The 22,186-nt window shown below is 32.2% G+C and overlaps 2 protein-coding genes and 1 pseudogene across 2 annotated transcripts; all 3 read right to left on the bottom strand.

Moving 5' to 3' along the window:
• Nucleotides 1-5,384: 5,384 nt before the first annotated feature.
• On the bottom strand, nucleotides 5,385-6,687 carry LOC120153333 (annotated as a pseudogene).
• Nucleotides 6,688-12,015: 5,328 nt separating this feature from the next.
• LOC120153323 (phospholipase A1-IIgamma-like) lies at nucleotides 12,016-13,314 on the bottom strand. Its single transcript, XM_039165308.1, has 2 exons — nucleotides 12,790-13,314; nucleotides 12,016-12,692 (listed from the first exon to the last, which is right to left on the bottom strand). The coding sequence occupies exons 1-2, from the start codon at nucleotides 13,312-13,314 to the stop codon at nucleotides 12,072-12,074; spliced, it is 1,146 nt and encodes a 381-aa protein (XP_039021239.1). The 3' UTR covers nucleotides 12,016-12,071.
• Nucleotides 13,315-14,765: 1,451 nt separating this feature from the next.
• LOC120151761 (phospholipase A1-IIgamma-like) lies at nucleotides 14,766-19,601 on the bottom strand. Its single transcript, XM_039164128.1, has 5 exons — nucleotides 19,445-19,601; nucleotides 19,220-19,334; nucleotides 19,062-19,137; nucleotides 18,800-18,964; nucleotides 14,766-14,975 (listed from the first exon to the last, which is right to left on the bottom strand). Exons 1-5 carry the CDS (start codon nucleotides 19,599-19,601, stop codon nucleotides 14,766-14,768), a joined length of 723 nt encoding a protein of 240 aa, XP_039020059.1.
• Nucleotides 19,602-22,186: the final 2,585 nt, after the last annotated feature.

Genomic DNA, 22,186 nt, shown 5'->3' with positions numbered 1-22,186 from the left:
CTTTCTTTGTAAGGATGCTCTCGTAGCTTTGTTGTGCATGCTTTATATACACTGGGCAGCGGACATCAACGTCCTGTAATGAATAATACAGTAGAAAAACAGGTAATGTATCCATATTTTTAACATGTCAAATAAACTTTTCCTTAAAGCTTGATGGACCCATGAGCCTTGATGAGTAGGTAGCATCGTCCAATCAAATCCAGCCCTTCACATAGTACCAATGCCAGATATATGCATTAACTATATCCATTATGAAATCTAAATTTTATTTGATTAATTATCTATTTCATTAGTAATTTTTCATACAAAAAATTTATATTATTAACAAATATATATATATATATATATATATATATATATATATATATATATTCTCTTTAAAAATTTATATTTATAAATATATTCTTATTTTTACCAGTTGATTTATTGATTTTTACACGTCATGTTTCTTTTTGCATACATGTTTAAAATTAATAAATGTTTATTTGTCAAAAAAATTGATAAGAGTTTTTTCAAACACTATTTATTAAGATTTATTTATTTTATTAAAAATAAGTATTTGTTAGTTGTTTATATACGCGACGAATGTAAATGAGAAAATAATATTTAAAAATAAATGTATATTATAGTATATTATCATTTAATTGACTAACTGTCATCGTCAAAATTATGTAGGTTTGACCCTTCAATTTGCATTAATTAACCGCGGTCTACTACAACTGATTCATGCACCACTGAAAAGAGTAGGTGATCTAGACTCGGATTAATGAAAATCAGTACAAATCAATTTATCTTAGTGATTAAAGAAGTCGATGTTGTTTTTAGAGGTCACAGATTTAAACACCAACAACTGTAACATGATGATTGAACGTTCATTGTCAAATGAATAAGAGTATTTAAAACAAATATTATTTTATAATCGCTTAACTTAATTAAAAAAATTAATAACAACCGACCAAGACTCGAGGAATAGGATCGGCGTGTATGAAATCTAACCCTAGGTAGTTTTGATATAATTTTCTCAGGTTAATGTTTCAATGGAATTTAATTTCTACGGATGTGACTATATACTGGAACGATTGTACACAAAAATGTGATTCAGATTTTGAGACAAAATGTTTTAGATATTTAATATGTATTTAAATTAAAATATATATATTATATTTAAAATAAATTCAAATGAGTTACGTTTGTGTGATTTTATAATTAAAAATTAATCACATCAAATGTTTCTAAATTATTTTGTTAGTTTTAAATCAATACTACCTAGAGCGTATCAATATTTCTCTTACCTTTGGTATCAGTACCACATGACAATATTGATATTGTTCATGTAGTATAGATACTATAAAAACAGTATCGGTTCTACGTACCCAGAAAACCTATTTTGTGCTCAAATTCTAGTTCAATGGACTTTGAATTATTTTTGAAAACTTTGAACAAATTCAATCAAGTCCAAAAACATTTTGGCTTAATTTGTTATATCAAAATATTATAAAACATAGTTCAACAATCTCCTCCTTTTTGATATAACAAAACATTTGAAAATTTGTTTTTGGCAAAACTCCCCCTTAATAAAATATTTCATGAAAATATAAATATTTGGAAAATATTAAAGCTCCCCCTTTTTCATTCTTTAAATTGAAAATTTCAAACTCATACTTCTCCCTCTTTTTGTTATATCAAAAATAATTCAACTTTAAAGTTCAAGAATAACAATGAAGAGTAAGTGATAAATTTTATCATAAAATCATTTGAAAAATCAAAGCTCCCCCTCAATAAATGCATTCCAAACAAAAAAAAATTGACTTTAAAGGCATGACACTTAAAAGACATTGAATTTCAACAAAGATGAACAAACATGTTATTAGCACATGAAATTCAATATATCCAAGTCTAATATACTTCATGCAATATTAATTGTTGTATTTAAGTGCATGTGCATAAAGCTATCAAAAGATGTTATGCATTTGAAAAATTGATATCAATTGTTAGATATATATCATTTGCAACAAATCACATGCATCAACATTTAAATTAATGTCAAAAACTAAAAATTTGTACAAACAAACCATTAAAATTAATTTTGACCAAAATTAATTATGATGAACAAACATTTATGAAAAATCATTTAAACTTTAGAAAATGATCATCACGATACACTTTTCAACAGACAAGAGATGAAAAACATAAAATTATTTAAAATCAAAACTCATGCATGCATACAACAAATAGACAACCAATTAATCAAAACAAAAACATTAAGCTTAGAGGTTACCCATTCATTTTCAAGTGTGGCTAGAGCATTTGAATGTCTTCACTTTCATCACCATTGCTCCCACAGTCCTACAAGAGACATTTAATTGGATTTTGGTATCCAAATTGCTTTGGATCCTAGTTTCAATGCCTCTTGTTCCCTTAGGAACCCATACTTGTCTAATTCTAAAACATTTTCCTTTCTTTATAGGACAAGTACGTTCCATATGACCATGAAAATGGCAATGTGAACATTTTTCCATTTTTAACATAAATGAATTGTTTTTAGAAATGATTTGTTTTTCTTTTGTTAATCATTCAAGCTTAACTTTCAATTTAGGATTTTCTTTTTCCAAATCTTCAATTTTGGTTTTTGAAATCTCAAAATCATTTTTCAAAGTTTCATTTTGCTTTTCAAAATCCAATTTAGCTTTCAAGAGAAAATCATTTTCAACTTTGAATTTTGAAATCAATTTCTTATATTTGTAATTCATGGTCTCAAAATCCAAATACAATTCATCATAAGCATCTTGTAACTCATCAAAAGAATATGAATTTAATTCATTTGAGTTAGAAGATACCTTGGGCTCTTCAAGAGCCATTAAACACGCTACCTTTGGTAGTTCTTTTTTGTCACCGTGAAGTTCTTCGAGCTTATTCCAAAGCTCCTTGTTATTTGAACAAGAATAAATGCCTTCATAGATATAGGGACCAAATGCACAAAACAAGATGTGCATGACCTTGGCATTTTATTGAGCTTTCTTCATTTCTTGGGCACTCCACTCCTTCGTCTTCTTCTTTAGAGAATAGTAGACGTTCTCGATCATCTCCCATGTATCAAGATCATCAGATTGGATGAATGGCTTCATTAATTTCTTCTAATGACGGTTGTTAGCTCCATTGAAGTATGGAGGCTTGTCAATCGGTTGGGAGTCTTCCAAGTGGAATGAGCCGGAGGTAAAAGTCAACTTCTCGGTTGCAACAAAAATAGAAAAAGCTTCTTCAAGGATCGTCTCAAGGTTGTTAGACCTTATAATGAGTCAAGCTCTTATATCAATTGTTGGGATTATTGATGAAGCTCAAATGATCAAGCGACTAATTTGCAAATAGGGGTGAATTGGTTTTTTAAGATTAGGGAATAAAAAGTATAAAGATGAGATAATTTGCACAATGATTTATAGTGGTTCGACTTCTCAACCAAGTCTACATCTACTACCTTACCTCCTCACTAAGGATTTTCTAACAAATTCACTAATTTGTTCTTTCTTTTTCCAAGATAAAGAGATAACCTTTACAACTCCCTAGCTTTTCAAAGGCTAAACTAGAACGAATCCCCTTTACAAAAGGTTAAAAGATGTAAACAAGAAAAACCTCTCAAGTGTCTAGTTGCATGAAGCTATAAAAAGCAGAAAACTGTGTCGAGATCGATGATGGAAGTTGAGTACAAGTGTGTTGCAGATACTGCAGCGGAAGTTACATGGGTGAGTGTTTTACTTGCTGGTCTCGGGTTGTATCAGCGTCAGGAACCGGTGGTTTGGTGTGATAATACAGGTGTAGTGGCGATGAGTGTAAACCCTGTTTATCATGCTCAGTCTAAACATATTGACCTGGATGTTCACTTTGTTCGAGAGAATGTTATTGCTGGTCAGTTCAAGGTGAAGTACATACTAGTTGCACATCATGTTGCAGATAGTTTCACAAAAGCCTTGTCTAAGGCTGCGTTTGAGGAATTTCACAGGAAAGTGTGTGTGGTGTCTGTTGTCTAAGCCAAGAACAAGATGGGAATGAGTATGGGGAATGTTAGATTGTTATTAGAAGAGAGTACACGTGTGTTGAGTGGTTAGCCATTTTGTTAGTGGTTAGCTAGTTTGTTAGGCAATTAGTTAGAGGTTAATGTACTTGGCAACCTCTATAAATGATGTATCTGTTGATGAATGAAAGTATCTAACCTTTCTGTGAATTCTCTATTCATTGTGTTTCCTAATAAACCGATATATAATACTTCCTTTATCCTATTAAAGTTGCCCCTTTTGTGTTTTAAAATTATCCCATTTAAATTGTACCATTGGAAAAAAAATCAACAACTTTTACGAGTCATTTTTCTCTTTCTACCCTTTTTTAGTTTCCCAATAAAATAAAATTTAATTTTTCTAGAATAAAATTGTCATTTTAATATTTTTACAATACATATCTTACACAAACTTTTTCTTCCTAAAATTACGTAAAAAGTTAACAATAGACAACATAAATGGGACAAAGGGAACATGTGTTATATCTAAAATATAAGTTAGTTTAGTGGTAGAGGCAAGTCCTCTCCCCTTCAGGACCCAGGTATGATTCCCACAACCTCTACTTTATCAATTTATTTTCACCGGGATTCGGTACAAAATACTCTATAATAATAATAATAATAAACAAAATCACTATTCAATCGAATTTTATGTGTTTATTAAGTATACCTATTTAATACTATCAACTACATTTCTTTTATTTAAACAAACAATTTTATTAAAATATTCTAAGTAATTTTCTTATATTTTATACTTCAAATAATTAATCTAAAATTTAATAGAGCAATCATATTTGGTCAATTGGCTATTCGTTCCATCATATTCTCTTATATCGTGAATTATAAACTCATTAGGAGCCCTCCCCATCTCCTTCTTAGGTAGGATTAAGATTAGACTTACAATTTAAAGGGAAAAAAGCCTACTTTTATTGTGTTTTTCAAGGTATTAAATATTTAATACAGTATAAAAATCCATTATCAAATAAACTCATCTTACATGCGTATGTATGTATATTGTTCTCTTTACAATTAATGTAAGAAAATGATAGTACGAAGGAAACGAAATGAGTATATAAATGCACTGAATAAATGTATAGCATAAACTTCATGACAAATACTAGAATTTTCAAGTATTAACGCTATTCTTGGAAAAATAAAATAATAACTTAATTCTTTAAATATATGTAATAGACAAACACAAAGTCAGACATCACAATCATGTTGAACGACAGAGGCTTGGCGTCCAACAATATTTAATTCAAGGAAACCCTGCTACTCAGATAAGTAGATGTACTTATTTTGCAGGAAACATATAAGTAGAGGTACTTATATAATGCATGGACGGATCCATTTAAGCTGGTGGAGGACCTGGCACAAAGGCAATGTCATTGAACTTCCAGTGCCCATCGTCCGCCTGAACCATGTTTTTGAACAATTCTTTAGTCCACCAGTTATCTGGTATTTTGTATTCGTCCAGTAAACCATCAGTGTATTTGTTTATGACGGCATTATCAAATCCAACTTCTTCTTCCAGTTTGAATTCTCCATTTTCTTGCTGCCCTGCAATTGCATGCTGGTAAGCCTCCAAATTGTGAGCACTAATATTCCATTTCAAATAGGGTGACTTGGTCGTGTCAAGCCCTAACTCTTTTCCCACATGGAAGTAGATTCCTGGTAAGAACGGGAGCTTTGGAACGAGGTCCGTCGAATTTACAATCCGGAGGATACGAAAATTCTCGAGTTTATCACAGACGCCACTGAAGAACTTGTTCCCGATGCGGGGGCTCGCGATCGGAAAAGCAGTCACCACGAAGGCCTTATTCGGATTGCCTGCAGGCTTATTGAACCCATTGTGAGCAATGTCCATAGCGTTTAGGGATGCAAGTGCAGCGCCCAGACTATGGCCTGTCACAGTTATGCTCACCTCCTCATTCTGATACATAGTTATCAGCTGCTGCAACACTTTACAAACCTGACGGACCATTAATAGCAAATTAATGAACTGTTAAGTCATCATATACGTACGTATACGTAAATGTGTATGTACATGGATGCATGTAAAGATTTACCTGTTCCCTGGCGCTGGTTTTGGCATAAGGCGAATTTGCAATTGACTTTGTATAGATGTTGAAAAACCGGCATGCACCTGAACAATGTCGTGTCCGAAAATGTCGTGTCCGAACAATTCTTTAGCCGATGTTTGAAAAATATTAGCATCGTTAGCCCACTCGGTGTGTGTTATGGTTCCCCTCCACGAAACGAGAATATCCCTCCTTCCCAGAGCAGCTTTTCCTTGGTCGGTGGCCACCGCGACATATCCGAATAGGCAACTTCATCGGCAGCTGTAGCAGCATATAAAGCTCACCACTTTATAATGGTAAGAGTTACCGGTTTCGAGACCAACCCTAGCGAAAAACTCATCAGCAGGGTATATAGGCTATGGGCATAACCCTTGGATGCCCTAGTCCCATTGAAAGCATCACCGGCGGCTCCGGCCCTTTGACAATAGTGAATGAGATAGCGGCGGAGATCGATATCCAGAGGGCGCAACAGACCCTCCCAGTAATTTTCTCCGCTAAGTTCTCTCCATCGAGAAGCTATTGCCATAGTTGTTTTATCTTCTTTGGTTTATAAACTCTAAACTTTCTTTGTAAGGATGCTCTCGTAGCTTTGTTGTGCATGCTTTATATACACTGGGCAGCGGACATCAACGTCCTGTAATGAATAATACAGTAGAAAAACAGGTAATGTATCCATATTTTTAACATGTCAAATAAACATTTCCTTAAAGCTTGATGGACCCATGAGCCTTGATGAGTAGGTAGCATCGTCCAATCAAATCCAGCCCTTCACATTGTACCAATGCCAGATATATGCATTAACTATATCCATTATGAAATCTAAATTTTATTTGATTAATTATCTATTTCATTAGTAATTTTTCATACAAAAATTTTATATTATTAACAAATGTATATATATATATATTCTCTTTAAAAATTTATATTTATAAATATATTCTTATTTTTACCAGTTGATTTATTGATTTTTTACACGTCATGTTTCTTTTTGAATACATGTTTAAAATTAATAAATGTTTATTTGTCAAAAAAATTGATAAGAGTTTTTTCAAACACTATTTATTAAGATTTATTTATTTTATTAAAAATAAGTATTTGTTAGTTGTTTATATACGCGACGAATGTAAATGAGAAAATAATATTTAAAAATAAATGTATATTATAGTATATTATCATTTAATTGACTAATTGTCATCGTCAAAATTATGTAGGTTTGACCCTTCAATTTGCATTAATTAACCGCGGTCTACTACAACTGATTCATGCACCACTGAAAAGAGTAGGTGATCTAGACTCGGATTAATGAAAATCAGTACAAATCAATTTATTTTAGTGATTAAAGAAGTCGATGTTATTTTTAGATGTTACAGATTTAAACACCAACAACTGTAACAAGATGATTGAACGTTCATTGTCAAATGAATAAGAGTATTTAAAACAAACATTGTTTTATAATCGCTTAACTTAATAAAAAAAATTAATAACAACCGACCAAGACTCGAGGAATAGGATCGGCGTGTATGAAATCTAACCCTAGGTAGTTTTGATATAATTTTCTCAGGTTAATGTTTCAATGGAATTTAATTTCTACGGATGTGACTATATACTGGAACGATTGTACACAAAAGTGTGATTCAGATTTTGAGACAAAAAGTTTTAGATATTTAATGTGTATTTAAATTAAAATATATATATTATATTTAAAATAAAATCAAATGAGTTACGTTTGTGTGATTTTATAATTAAAAATTAATCACATCAAATGTTTCTAAATTATTTTGTTAGTTTTAAATCAATCTTAAAATTTTAAAAACACTTTAATTTCATCTTAAACTATCAAATCATGCTAACAAATTATACTTTTTTAACTAAAATTATTTACTTGATTGTTAAAATTATACTTTTTTGATCCCTTAAAAATAACAAAAGCATGGATTTTACAGTGTACAAAAGCAACAAACTAAGTTAAATTAAAATTACCAAGCCATTAGAAAGATAAAGAATATTCAATTATTTAAAAATATCGAGACCAAATCTTTAGTTCAGTTCTAACGACCTTTTCTCAACAAATTTAAATAACCGAGCATTTCCTTTTCTTTCACTCCCAAATTTTAATGTGAAGAATCAATTTTTTTGGTAGTGAAAATGACGGGATACACTTGTAATTTAAAATCGTCAAGAACAACTTTCCTGTAAGTTAAGAAAAGCCATTCCGATAATTTTAAATTAAAAGAGTATTACCCTTAATCCGATTATGTGATTAGGTCGAGTTATGCACGTGAGGTTATCATACATTTCATATGAAATGATGTAATGTGATTTGCTACTAAATTAATTGCATACTCATACATGTGTAAACATATCATCATGCGAAGTAAATATAAACACTTAATTTAAGAAAACAACTCTAATAATGGACTAAGTTAAAATAGATTTAAATTTAAAGAATTAATCTAAAAATCTAAATTATGACTAAAACATAAAAGCAACACAATTACATACCAAATATAAAAATACGAAAATCTTACTTGAATAAAGAAAGGGGGTCAAAATAAAATTTTTAAAGTAATGAGCCAGAAGTACAATCAATGAAAAATTCGATTAAACACACAGAATGGACTAAAATAGAACATGCGAAACATAAAGCTCAAATGTCTAAAAAGCAGCAAAAATTAAATATACTAACATTTGGGACCAATATTAAATAAATGCAAAACAAGGTTACAAAATCAGAAACGCAGAAGCATGATTCATGGACCAAAATTAGACGCGCGTAAAATATAAAGACTAAATTAAAAATATAAAAGGCTTGATTCTAGGACTAAAAGGAATTATAAGCAAAAAACAAATGGCTCGTACAACAAATAAACCAAACGCCAATGGATGCCCTAAACTGCTTAAACTACGTTGTTCTAGCTGAACCTTAAATAATATCTAACCTAAAGACAAAACCCTAACAACTAAACCAAACAAATTCCCCCTTTCTCTGCGCCGTTTCTCAACTCTCCAAACTCTCCCCATTTTTTCTCCTTCACCGAGAAAACCCACAAAACCAACGCGCTCCCTCTCCCCGACGAACACCATCGAGAGCTTCAAAGCTCTACAACGCCTCTCGCACCACTGGTCACCGGCGAGTCAAACGGGGAACGAAACCTAAACTAAACCCCAAATCTAAAAACAACAACTTTACCCTAAAACCCACGACCACACCAGGCCGTCGTGGCCTCCGCCCTATAGCCGTAAATCGGTGACGTTCAGACCCCGATCTCCCTCTAAAATGACCTAAGATCGACAACAACACAAACGAAGGAAGGTAAGAACTCACCTCACTCTTTACCTTTACTTGCTTTGAAGAGCCCTTAATACGTTTATTGTATTGCTTCTGCTTGGGTTCCCCTGTCAACTGAGGGTCCAGCTATTCAAAGAGAAGGGCGCTCCAACGGACCCGATATGAGGTCGAAGAGAACCGAGCCACCCAGGTAAGTCCACTTCTTCCTTTTGGTTTCATTTTGATTTAGAAATGTTCTTTTGAAAATATGTTGTTCTTGTATGTTTCTTCGAATGATTAGAAATGAAAGTAATGCTTGATGATTTTCTGTGTTGTTGTTTTTTTTAAAAATGGATGCAAGAAAAATCGTTTTTATTTCTTTTGGAACTCTATGCTTACACGAACGAAGGGGAGCCCCCTGTTTTTACAATGTTTTCCCAACAGAAAATTCAAGATGGCCAGCAGAAACCCCCTTCTGTTACCATTTTTGTTCTCCTCTCCGTCCCCCCACTCGGTTTCATTTTCAGTCCCCTCTCTAGTTGATTTTTGCTTTCTGTTTTATGTGTCTTTCGTCCTGCTCCTTGCTTGGTGTGCTTGCAGGTCACGGGTGCGAGCTGGTCACGGGGCTTCAGCTGCCTGGGCACGGGTGATGGGGAACAACCCCGAGGGACTTCACATGGGTAGCACTTGGTTGGTTCGCGCACTGTCTTGGAGTTCTGAGTGCGTTGGGAGCCATTGGCACAGGGTCTTCACGCGTGGAACGTGGGCAGCACGGGCTGCTGGGGTCTCGTGCATCGTGGAGAAGTGAGTTCATGTGTGCTCGGTTGTCTTGGTGACTGAGCGTGGCATTGCTTTGGGCTTGCTGTTTGGTGGGTTGTGGGGCATGCTGCTCGGTTGGAGTGCTGTTGATAACCTTGAGGACTTCACGTGGGAGACACTTGGGTGTTGTGGAGGATGGGCACGGGAATGTGGGGAGCTGAGCTGGAGCTGGAGCTGCTGCACATCCTGGGGCTTCACGTGAGGAGTATCTCTAATAGAGTACTAGATCGGGTCTTGATGTAATTATTGATGGGCTTTGTTTGTTGGGCCTCGGGTATATTGAGTCTTGTAATTTGAGTCTAGTTTGGGCTCAATGGACTTTGGACACTTAATTTGTATTTGTGATTGAATTTCAATTTGTGTCCCGATTTCCATATATGATTCCAATCCCAATCGAGCACCTGAAGCCTTCAAATGCAAAATTCCACGCTCCATTATTTGAATTAAATCTTCATCGAGCACAAACATCTCCAAATTAATTCTCGTTAATCATCAAGTGAATTTAAATGGCCCGGACAAAATTAGGGTATTACATATTGATAACATGGTTTTATGGCATTTTGATTTTGACATTGAAATGCATGAATTGTATTGCACTGTTTATTGTTTTAATTGCCTCACTAAGTATATACTTAGTGTGTGATGATTTTCACGCGTGGGTAAAAAGCCAATAGTGGAATAAAGAGTTCAAGTTGACATCAAGCATCGAGGAGTATATTTTAATATCAGTAAGACATCCTATGATGAAATTTTGACTTAGATAGTGGCATGTAATTAATAATGTTCAATTTATTTTGTTGAACTAATTTTGCAAACAAAATGGTAAATTTATAGTGATGAAAGGTTAAGTTTTTATGAGTTTTATGTATTTTTTGGAAATTACTGTAGCAGTGCATTGATGCATTGTAGCAGTGCATCAATACACATTTTAAGTTCGAATTTTTGGTCCATCGGTACACTGTTCATTGTTCACGGGGTACTGTTCATACGTATATTACTGTTCATGAAAAAGTATTTTTTTCAAATTTGTTATAACAAACATAATTCATCAATATATACTTGTATTTTATTAATATAAGTTCAAATGTGTTGATTTAGTAAGAACGTTGTTTTAAAAAGTTAATGTGATATCTCGGATTCGTATCCGGGTCGGGTACGGGTTGGGGTGTTACATTAATACTATCAACTACATTTCTTTAATTTAAACAAACAATTTTATTAAAATATTCTAAGTAATTTTCTTATGTTTTTATACTTCAAATAATTAATCTAAAATTTAATAGAGCAATCATATTTGATCAGTTGGCTATTCGTTCCATCATATTCTCCTATATCATAAATTATAAACTCATTAGTAGCTCTCCCCATCTTCTCCTTGGGTAGGATTAAGATTAGACTTACAATTTAAAGGGAAAAAGCCTACTTTTATTGTGTTTTAAAAGGTATTAAATATTTAATTCAGTATAAAAATCCATTATTAAATAAACTCATCTTACTCGTGCGTATGTATGTATATTGTTCTCTTTACAATTGATGTATAATAAAATGATAGTACGAAGGAAACGAAATGAGTATATAAATGCACTGAATAAATGTATGGCATAAACTTCATGACAAATACTAGAATTTTCAAGTATTAACGCTATTCTTGGAAAAATAAAATAATAACTTAATTCTTTAAAATATATGTAATAGACAAACACAAAGTCAAGGCATCAAAATCATGTTGAACGACAGAGGCTTGGCGTCCAACAATATTTTAATTCAAGGAAACCCTGCTACTCAGATAAGTAGATGTACTTATTTTGCAGGAAACATATAAGTAGAGGTACTTATAATAATGCATGGACGGATCCATTTAAGCTGGTGGAGGACCTGGCACAAAGGCAATGTCATTGAACTTCCAGTGCCCATCGTCCGCCTGAACCATGTTTTTGAACAATTCTTTAGTCCACCAGTTATCTGGTATTTTGTATTCGTCCAGTAAACCATCAGTGTATTTGTTTATGACGGCATTATCAAATCCAACTTCTTCTTCCAGTTTGAATTCTCCATTTTCTTGCTGCCCTGCAATTGCATGCTGGTAAGCCTCCAAATTGTGAGCACTAATATTCCATTTCAAATAGGGTGACTTGGTCGCGTCAAGCCCTAACTCTTTTCCCACATGGAAGTAGATTCCTGGTAAGAACGGGAGCTTTGGAACGTGGTCCGTCGAATTTACAATCCGGAGGATACGAAAATTCTCGAGTTTATCACAGACGCCACTGAAGAACATGTTCCCGATGCGGGGGCTCGCGATCGGAAAAGCAGTCACCATGAAGGCCTTATTCGGATTGCCTGCAGGCTTATTGAACCCATTGTGAGCAATGTCCATAGCGTTTAGGGTTGCAAGTGCAGCGCCCAGACTATGGCCTGTCACAGTTATGCTCACCTCCTCATTCTGATACATAGTTATCAGCTGCTGCAACACTTTACAAACCTGACGGACCATTAATAGCAAATTAATGAACTGTTAAGTCATCATATACGTACGTATACGTAAATGTGTATGTACATGGATACATGTAAAGATTTACCTGTTCCCTGGCGCTGGTTTTGGCATAAGGGGAATTTGCAATTGACTTTGTATAGATGTTGTAAAAACCAGCATGCACCTGAACAATGTCGTGTCCGAACAATTCTTTAGCCGATGTTTGAAAAATATTAGCATCGTTAGCCCACTCGGTGTGTGTTATGGTTCCCCTCCACGAAACGAGAATATCCCTCCTTCCCAGAGCAGTTTTTCCTTGGTCGGTGGCCACCGCGACATATCCGAAATAGGCAACTTCATCGGCAGCTGTAGCAGCATATATAAAGCTCACCACTTTATAATGGTAAGAGTTACCGGTTTCGAGACCAACCCTAGCGAAAAACTCATCAGCAGGGTATAGGCTATGGGCATAACCCTTGGATGCCCTAGTCCCATTGAAAGCATCACCGGCGGCTCCGGCCCTTTGACAATAGTGAATGAGATAGCGGCGGAGATCGATATCCAGAAGGCGCAACAGACCCTCCCAGTTATTCTCTCCGCTAAGTTCTCTCCATCGAGAAGCTATTGCCATAGTTCTCTCGTAGCTTTGTTGTGCATGCTTTATATACACTGGGCAGCGGATATCAACGTCCTGTAATGAATAATACAGTAGAAAAACAGGTAATGTATCCATATTTTTAACATGTCAAATAAACATTTCCTTAAAGCTTGATGGACCCATGAGCCTTGATGAGTAGGTAGCATCGTCCAATCAAATCCAGCCCTTCACATTGTACCAATGCCAGATATATGCATTAACTATATCCATTATGAAATCTAAATTTTATTTGATTAATTATCTATTTCATTAGTAATTTTTCATACAAAAATTTTATATTATTAACAAATGTATATATATATATATATATTCTCTTTAAAAATTTATATTTATAAATATATTCTTATTTTTATCAGTTGATTTATTGATTTTTTACATGTCATGTTTCTTTTTGAATACATGTTTAAAATTAATAAATGTTTATTTGTCAAAAAAAATTGATAAGAGTTTTTTCAAACACTATTTATTAAGATTTATTTATTTTATTAAAAATAAGTATTTGTTAGTTGTTATATACGCGACGAATGTAAATGAGAAAATAATATTTAAAAATAAATGTATATTATAGTATATTATCATTTAATTGACTAATTGTCATCGTCAAAATTATGTAGGTTTGACCCTTCAATTTGCATTAATTAACCGCGGTCTACTACAACTGATTCATGCACCACTGGAAAGAGTAGGTGATCTAGACTCGGATTAATGAAAATCAGTACAAACCAATTTAGTTTAGTGATTAAAGAAGTCGATGTTGTTTTTAGATGTTACAGATTTAAACACCAACAACTGTAACAAGATGATTGAACGTTCATTGTCAAATGAATAAGAGTATTTAAAACAAACATTGTTTTATAATCGCTTAACTTAATAAAAAAAATTAATAACAACCGACCAAGACTCGAGGAATAGGATCGGCGTGTATGAAATCTAACCCTAGGTAGTTTTGATATAATTTTCTCAGGTTAATGTTTCAATGGAATTTAATTTCTACGGATGTGACTATATACTGGAACGATTGTACACAAAAGTGTGATTCAGATTTTGAGACAAAAAGTTTTAGATATTTAATGTGTATTTAAATTAAAATATATATATTATATTTAAAATAAATTCAAATGAGTTACGTTTGTGTGATTTTATAATTAAAAATTAATCACATCAAATGTTTCTAAATTATTTTGTTAGTTTTAAATCAATCTTAAAATTTTAAAAACACTTTAATTTCATCTTAAACTATCAAATCATGCTAACAAATTATACTTTTTTAACTAAAATTATTTACTTGATTGTTAAATATCACGGCTCCTACAATATAATCGACGTGGCATGAATTTATGCCAAAGTGAATAGTCCCAACGACAGGCTGGCCGGTGTAGATTCATCGAACAACGTTAATGCCAATTTATCGGTTTGATTATCACTCAACTTTGCTTCTCCACTAATCTCAAAATCTGATTTGGATTCTCATAATAACATGCTCGTTGCAGTGACTCATGAATGGAGATTGGCTGGTTTGTATAAACCATGTTCGTCGTATGCCTTGACTTCTTTGACCAGGGAGTTTCCATTGCAGGTTTTAGCTTTCGATGACCCTCCAGACCATGTTCTCCAACTAAACTCAATAAATTACTCTGTTGTTGAACAACAATAGCCACCGGCGTTTTCAGAAAATTAAAAATGAAGTGCTAAATTTTAATTTTTTTAAAAAAAAACCGAGCATAAAATTTTCTTATTTTTTTATTTTTTAATATATTAAATTAAAATTAATAATTTTTAATATATTAAATTAAACTTAATTAACCGCGATCTACTACAACTGATTCAGACACCTCGGGAAAGAGTAGGTGCTCTAACCTCTGATTAATGAATATCGGTACAAACCAACTTATCTTAATAGTTAAAGGAATCGTTGCTTTTTTTTAAGAGATTACAAGTTTAAGCACCACCTACTGCAGCAGGACGATGAGAATTTATTATCAAATTGATGAAAATATTTAAAACAAATACTATTTTATAATCGTTTTAACTTAATAAAAGAAATTAATGACAACCGACCAAGACTCGAGGAATAGGATCGGCGTGTATGAAATCAACCTTAGGTAGTTTTGATATAATTTTCTTAGGTTAATGTTTCAAGGAAATTTAATTTCTACGGTTGTGACTATATAATGGAACGATTGTACACAAAAATGCGATCAAATTTTGAGACAAAAAGTTTTAGATATTTAATATGTATTTAAATTAAAATATAATTGTCGAAAAGATTTCTTAAAAAATAAATTTATTTTTCAAATGATTTTTAAAAAAATATCGTCTTGATTAATTTGGGGTCTCCTTTTAAAATAAAATAAAACGCGGTTTGAAGAGTCGCCACCAATATTTGATTAGGGTGTAATTGGACACTCAAAATGTTTTGTCATTTTAATAAAATTTAATTTAAAAATTATTAAAACAATATTTTTACGGTCCACGTTACAAAAAAATTTAATTCGGGAGTCGGTTATACGTGGGAAAGGATTAACACCCCACAGCGCCCTAAATCGGTACCTAGTCGATTAATTAGTTATATTTGCAATGAAATTTACGAATTCGAGTTTAATTTAGTTTAAGATCCATGCCAATAATATTCTTTGAATTTTATAACGAAACAAAATAATATTTAATTATTTCCTATCGGGAAGAAACAACCTCTCATGCCTTAAAGCAATCATTTCCCACTCCAATCGAAATAAAAAAAATATTACAATTCCATTTCTAAAGTTCATTAACTCTAAATTCAAATGCATAAATACCAATAAAATAAAACAAATTAAATTTAAGATTTCTTTTTAAACATATTCCTTGAATTTTAGGATGAAAAACGGCAATATTTAATTATTTGCTATCGAGAAGAGAAGACCCCTCATGCCTTAAAGCAGTTATTTCTTACTCCATTCGAAATAAAGGAATATTACAATTCCATTCTAAAATTTGTTATTAATTCGAATGCATGAGTAATGATAAAAGTAAAATTAATTAAATACAAATTACTAATCATTTAAGAAAGAAGAAGGATGCTCGATTATTTAAAGATATCGAGATCAGGCCTTTTATAAGTTCTAAAGATCTATTCTCGATAAATTTAAATATATGAACATTTCTTTTTCTCTCGTTTTCAAATTTTACGGGTAATAAAATTTTAGGGTTTTACTTGACGAGATACACTTTCATTTTAAAATTATCGAAAGTAATTTTCTTACATGTTAAGATAGTGACTTCACAACAATCCTAAAATGAAAGATTATTACCCTTAATTCAATTTTTTAGTCGAATAAAGATATACTTATGAGGATAACATACATTTTACATGCAAAAAAATGTTTACACCTATATGTATAAATAAACATATTTACACAACATTCATTATTTTTTCTTTTTTTTAATAAATATATATAATAAATATAATAATAAAAATATATTTATGAAAACAAATATATTGATAAAAACACCAATACACTAATATATTCATTAGATATTATCGTTTTCACTCGAATCAATATTGAATTTTAAGACGAAATAGTGATATCTCTTTATTTCAATTGGGGTAATAAAGTATTGTTTTAAGGCATGAAAGGTCATTTATTCTCGATTGGAAATAATTAGATATTATCGTTTTCTATCTTAAAATTATTTTGGTTGTTGTTATTTTGAATTATTAATGAACTTTAGAATGAAATTTTAATATTTCCTTATTTCGATTGGAGTAAGAATCGACTACTCTAAAGTATAGAAGGTCGATCATTCTCAATAGGAAATAATTAAATATTATTGTGTTTCATCTTGAAATTCAAAAGAATATTACTTGTAGGGGATCTTAAATTAAATTAGACTTGAATTCTTAAATTTCATTGCAAAGACAACTAATTAATCGTCTAGGTATCGCTTTAGGGCGTTGTGGGGGTGCTAATCCTTCCCACACGTAACCGACTCCTAAACTCAAATTTTGGTAACGTAGACCGCAAATTTGTTGTTTTAATTAAAATTAATATTTTTTAAAATGGAAAATATTTTTTTGGGTGCCCAATCACACCTTAATCAAAGGTTGGTGGCAACTCCTCGAACCACGTTTTATTATTTCAAAAAATCATTTTGACATATACTAAAGTGTAAAGTAGTATAGGTACCCCATTGGGTATCGGTATCTATTTTGCATTATGGAATTTGAGCAATTTGGAAAACAACTGGCAGTATCGATACTACCTAGAGGGTATCAATATTTCTCTTACCTTTGGTACCAGTACCACATGAACAATATTGATATTGTTCATGTAGTATGGATACTATAAAAACAGTATCGGTTCTACGTACCCAGAAAACCTTTTTTGTGCTCAAATTCTAGTTCAATGGACTTTGAATTATTTTTGAAAACTTTGAACAAATTCAATCAAGTCCAAAAACATTTTGGCTTAATTTGTTATATCAAAATATTATAAAACATAGTTCAACAATCTCCTCCTTTTTGATATAACAAAACATTTGAAAATTTGTTTTTGGCAAAACTCCCCCTTAATAAAATATTTCATGAAAATATAAATATTTGGAAAATATTAAAGCTCCCCCCTTTTCATTCTTTAAATTGAAAATTTCAAACTCATACTTCTCCCCCTTTTTGTTATATCAAAAATAATTCAACTTTAAAGTTCAAGAATAACAATGGAGAGTAAGTGATCAAATTTTAGCATAAAATCATTTGAAAAATCAAAGCTCCCCCTCAATAAATGCATTCCAAACAAAAAAAAATTGACTTTAAAGGCATGACACTTAAAAGACATTGAATTTCAACAAAGATGAACAAACATGTTATTAGCACATGAAATTCAATATATCCAAGTCTAATATACTTCATGCAATATTAATTGTTGTATTTAAGTTCATGTGCATAAAGCTATCAAAAGATGTTATGCATTTGAAAAATTGATATCAATTGTTAGATATATATCATTTGCAACAAATCACATGCATCAACATTTAAATTAATGTCAAAAACTAAAAATTTATACAAACAAACCATTAAAATTAATTTTGACCAAAATTAATTATGATGAACAAATATTTATGAAAAATCATTAAAACTTTAGAAAATGATCATCACAATACACTTTTCAACATACATGAGATGAAAAACATAAAATTATTTAAAATCAAAACTCATGCATGCATACAACAAATAGACAACCAATTAATCAAAACAAAAACATTAAGCTTAGAGGTTACCCATTCATTTTCAAGTGTGGCTAGAGCATTTGAATGTCTTCACTTTCATCACCATTGCTCCCACACACCTACAAGAGACATTTAATTGGATTTTGGTATCCAAATTGCTTTGGATCCTAGTTTCAATGCCTCTTGTTCCCTTAGGAACCCATACTTGTCTAATTCTAAAACATTTTCCTTTCTTTATAGGACAAGCAGTCACCATGAAGGCCTTATTCGGATTGCCTGCAGGCTTATTGAACCCATTGTGAGCAATGTCCATAGCGTTTAGGGATGCAAGTGCAGCGCCCAGACTATGGCCTGTCACAGTTATGCTCACCTCCTCATTCTGATACATAGTTATCAGCTGCTGCAACACTTTACAAACCTGACGGACCATTAATAGCAAATTAATGAACTGTTAAGTCATCATATACGTACGTATACGTAAATGTGTATGTACATGGATACATGTAAAGATTTACCTGTTCCCTGGCGCTGGTTTTGGCATAAGGCGAATTTGCAATTGACTTTGTATAGATGTTGAAAACCGGCATGCACCTGAACAATGTCGTGTCCGAAAATGTCGTGTCCGAACAATTCTTTAGCCGATGTTTGAAAAATATTAGCATCGTTAGCCCACTCGGTGTGTGTTATGGTTCCCCTCCACGAAACGAGAATATCCCTCCTTCCCAGAGCAGCTTTTCCTTGGTCGGTGGCCACCGCGACATATCCGAAATAGGCAACTTCATCGGCAGCTGTAGCAGCATATATAAAGCTCACCACTTTATAATGGTAAGAGTTACCGGTTTCGAGACCAACCCTAGCGAAAAACTCATCAGCAGGGTATATAGGCTATGGGCATAACCCTTGGATGCCCTAGTCCCATTGAAAGCATCACCGGCGGCTCCGGCCCTTTGACAATAGTGAATGAGATAGCGGCGGAGATCGATATCCAGAGGGCGCAACAGACCCTCCCAGTAATTTTCTCCGCTAAGTTCTCTCCATCGAGAAGCTATTGCCATAGTTGTTTTATCTTCTTTGGTTTATAAACTCTAAACTTTCTTTGTAAGGATGCTCTCGTAGCTTTGTTGATCATGCTTTATATACACTGGGCAGCGGATATCAACGTCCTGTAATGAATAATACAGTAGAAAAACAGGTAATGTATCCATATTTTTAACATGTCAAATAAACTTTTCCTTAAAGCTTGATGGACCCATGAGCCTTGATGAGTAGGTAGCATCGTCCAATCAAATCCAGCCCTTCACATAGTACCAATGCCAGATATATGCATTAACTATATCCATTATGAAATCTAAATTTTATTTGATTAATTATCTATTTCATTAGTAATTTTTCATACAAAAATTTTATATTATTAACAAATATATATATATATATATATATATATATATATATATATATATATATATTCTCTTTAAAAATTTATATTTCTAAATATATTCTTATTTTTACCAGTTGATTTATTGATTTTTTGCACGTCATGTTTCTTTTTGCATACATGTTTAAAATTAATAAATGTTTATTTGTCAAAAAAATTGATAAGAGTTTTTTCAAACACTATTTATTAAGATTTATTTATTTTATTAAAAATAAGTATTTGTTAGTTGTTTATATATGCGATGAATGTAAATGAGAAAATAATATTTAAAAATAAATGTATATTATAGTATATTATCATTTAATTGACTAACTGTCATCATTAAAATTATGTAGGTTTGACCCTTCAATTTGCATTAATTAACCGCGGTCTACTACAACTGATTCATGCACCACTGAAAAGAGTAGGTGATCTAGACTCGGATTAATGAAAATCAGTACAAACCAATTTATCTTAGTGATTAAAGAAGTCGATGTTGTTTTTAGAGGTTACAGATTTGAACACCAACAACTGTAACAAGATGATTAAACGTTCATTGTCAAATGAATAAGAGTATTTAAAACAAACATTGTTTTATAATCGCTTAACTTAATAAAAAAATTAATAACAACCGACCAAGACTCGAGGAATAGGATCGGCGTGTATGAAATCTAACCCTAGGTAGTTTTGATATAATTTTCTCAGGTTAATGTTTCAATGGAATTTAATTTCTACGTATTTGACTATATACTGGAACGATTGTACACAAAAATGTGATTCAGATTTTGAGACAAAAAGTTTTAGATATTTAATGTGTATTTAAATTAAAATATATATATTATATTTAAAATAAATTCAAATGAGTTACGTTTGTGTGATTTTATAATTAAAAATTAATCACATCAAATGTTTCTAAAATATTTTGTTAGTTTTAAATCAATCTTAAAATTTTAAAAACACTTTAATTTCATCTTAAACTATCAAATCATGCTAACAAATTATACTTTTTTAACTAAAATTATTTACTTGATTGTTAAATATCACGGCTCCTACAATATAATCGACGTGGCATGAATTTATGCCAAAGTGAATAGTCCCAACGACAGGCTGGCCGGTGTAGATTCATCGAACAACGTTAATGCCAATTTATCGGTTTGATTATCACTCAACTTTGCTTCTCCACTAATCTCAAAATCTGATTTGGATTCTCATAATAACATGCTCGTTGCAGTGACTCATGAATGGAGATTGGCTGGTTTGTATAAACCATGTTCGTCGTATGCCTTGACTTCTTTGACCAGGGAGTTTCCATTGCAGGTTTTAGCTTTCGATGACACTCCAGACCATGTTCTCCAACTAAACTCAATAAATTACTCTGTTGTTGAACAACAATAGCCACCGGCGTTTTCAGAAAATTAAAAATGAAGTGTTAAATTTTAATTTTTTTAAAAAAACCCGAGCATAAAAATTTTCTTATTTTTTTTTATTTTTAAAATATTAAATTAAACTTAATAATTTATCTAAAATAATAAAATGTACTCGACTCTTAGAGAACTTAATACATCCGTCCTGATAATAATTTCCGAGTCTTTATTTTTATCTTTCTTCTCTCAAAGGTATTCAAAGAGATTTTTTTAGCCGGTGGTAATGCTTTAATGGTGTTAATATATGTTGGTAAATTTATTGTCATAAAATAAAAAATATGAACAATGATTATTACAAATAATAAAGATAAAGATAATATAATTATTGTGTTAAAATAATTTATTGATATGACCTCGGACGGTGGAAGAGACCTCGCTGATGGTCGGTGGTTACTCGGGTTTTAGAAATTTATTGGGGTTTGCTCGGTCGTTGAAGCAGAGTTATGGGGAATTTATGTGGGGCTTTCATGTGCATGGGATCGTGTCTTTCACATGGTGATGGTTGAGTCGGATTGTTTGCAAGCCATTCATTTGTCGCAAGGGCAAAGAATTGACAATAGCTTAATACCTATGGAACACCATATCCATGAGATTCTAACGCGTAGGCGGTCGACGAGGTTTTCTCATATTTCTCGGCATGCCAATCGTGTCGCTGATTGCCTGGTAAAGACAAGTCGTTATGTGGACCTTATGACGCATCTTTTGGAGAGTTCGCCAATTTAAGTTGTGGACTTATTGCGGGATGATGTGATAAATTCGGGTTGATTTCTGTCTTGAATCTTCTTGGTTTTTGTATTACCTT

Source organism: Hibiscus syriacus, unplaced genomic scaffold, assembly GCF_006381635.1.
Source record: "Hibiscus syriacus cultivar Baekdansim isolate YM2019G1 unplaced genomic scaffold, ASM638163v2 tig00002840_pilon, whole genome shotgun sequence".
In the NCBI taxonomy this organism is placed as follows: Eukaryota; Viridiplantae; Streptophyta; class Magnoliopsida; order Malvales; family Malvaceae; genus Hibiscus; species Hibiscus syriacus.
Note: the sequence above shows the minus strand (reverse complement) of the source record. Positions and strands in the feature narration are given on the sequence as shown.

Bases quoted from the DNA above. Each gene is read 5' to 3' on its own strand.
- LOC120153323 (XM_039165308.1), bottom strand. From the start codon at position 13,314: ATGGCAATAGCTTCTCGATGGAGAGAACTTAGCGGAGAGAATAACTGG. The intron at 12,693-12,789 runs GTAAATCTTTAC...ATGGTCCGTCAG, and splicing joins AAACCAGCGCCAGGGAACAG to GTTTGTAAAGTGTTGCAGCA.
- LOC120151761 (XM_039164128.1), bottom strand. From the start codon at position 19,601: ATGGCAATAGCTTCTCGATGGAGAGAACTTAGCGGAGAAAATTACTGG. The intron at 18,965-19,061 runs GTAAATCTTTAC...ATGGTCCGTCAG, and splicing joins AAACCAGCGCCAGGGAACAG to GTTTGTAAAGTGTTGCAGCA. The intron at 14,976-18,799 runs GTGACTGCTTGT...GTTCAACAACAG, and splicing joins ATCCGAATAAGGCCTTCATG to AGTAATTTATTGAGTTTAGT.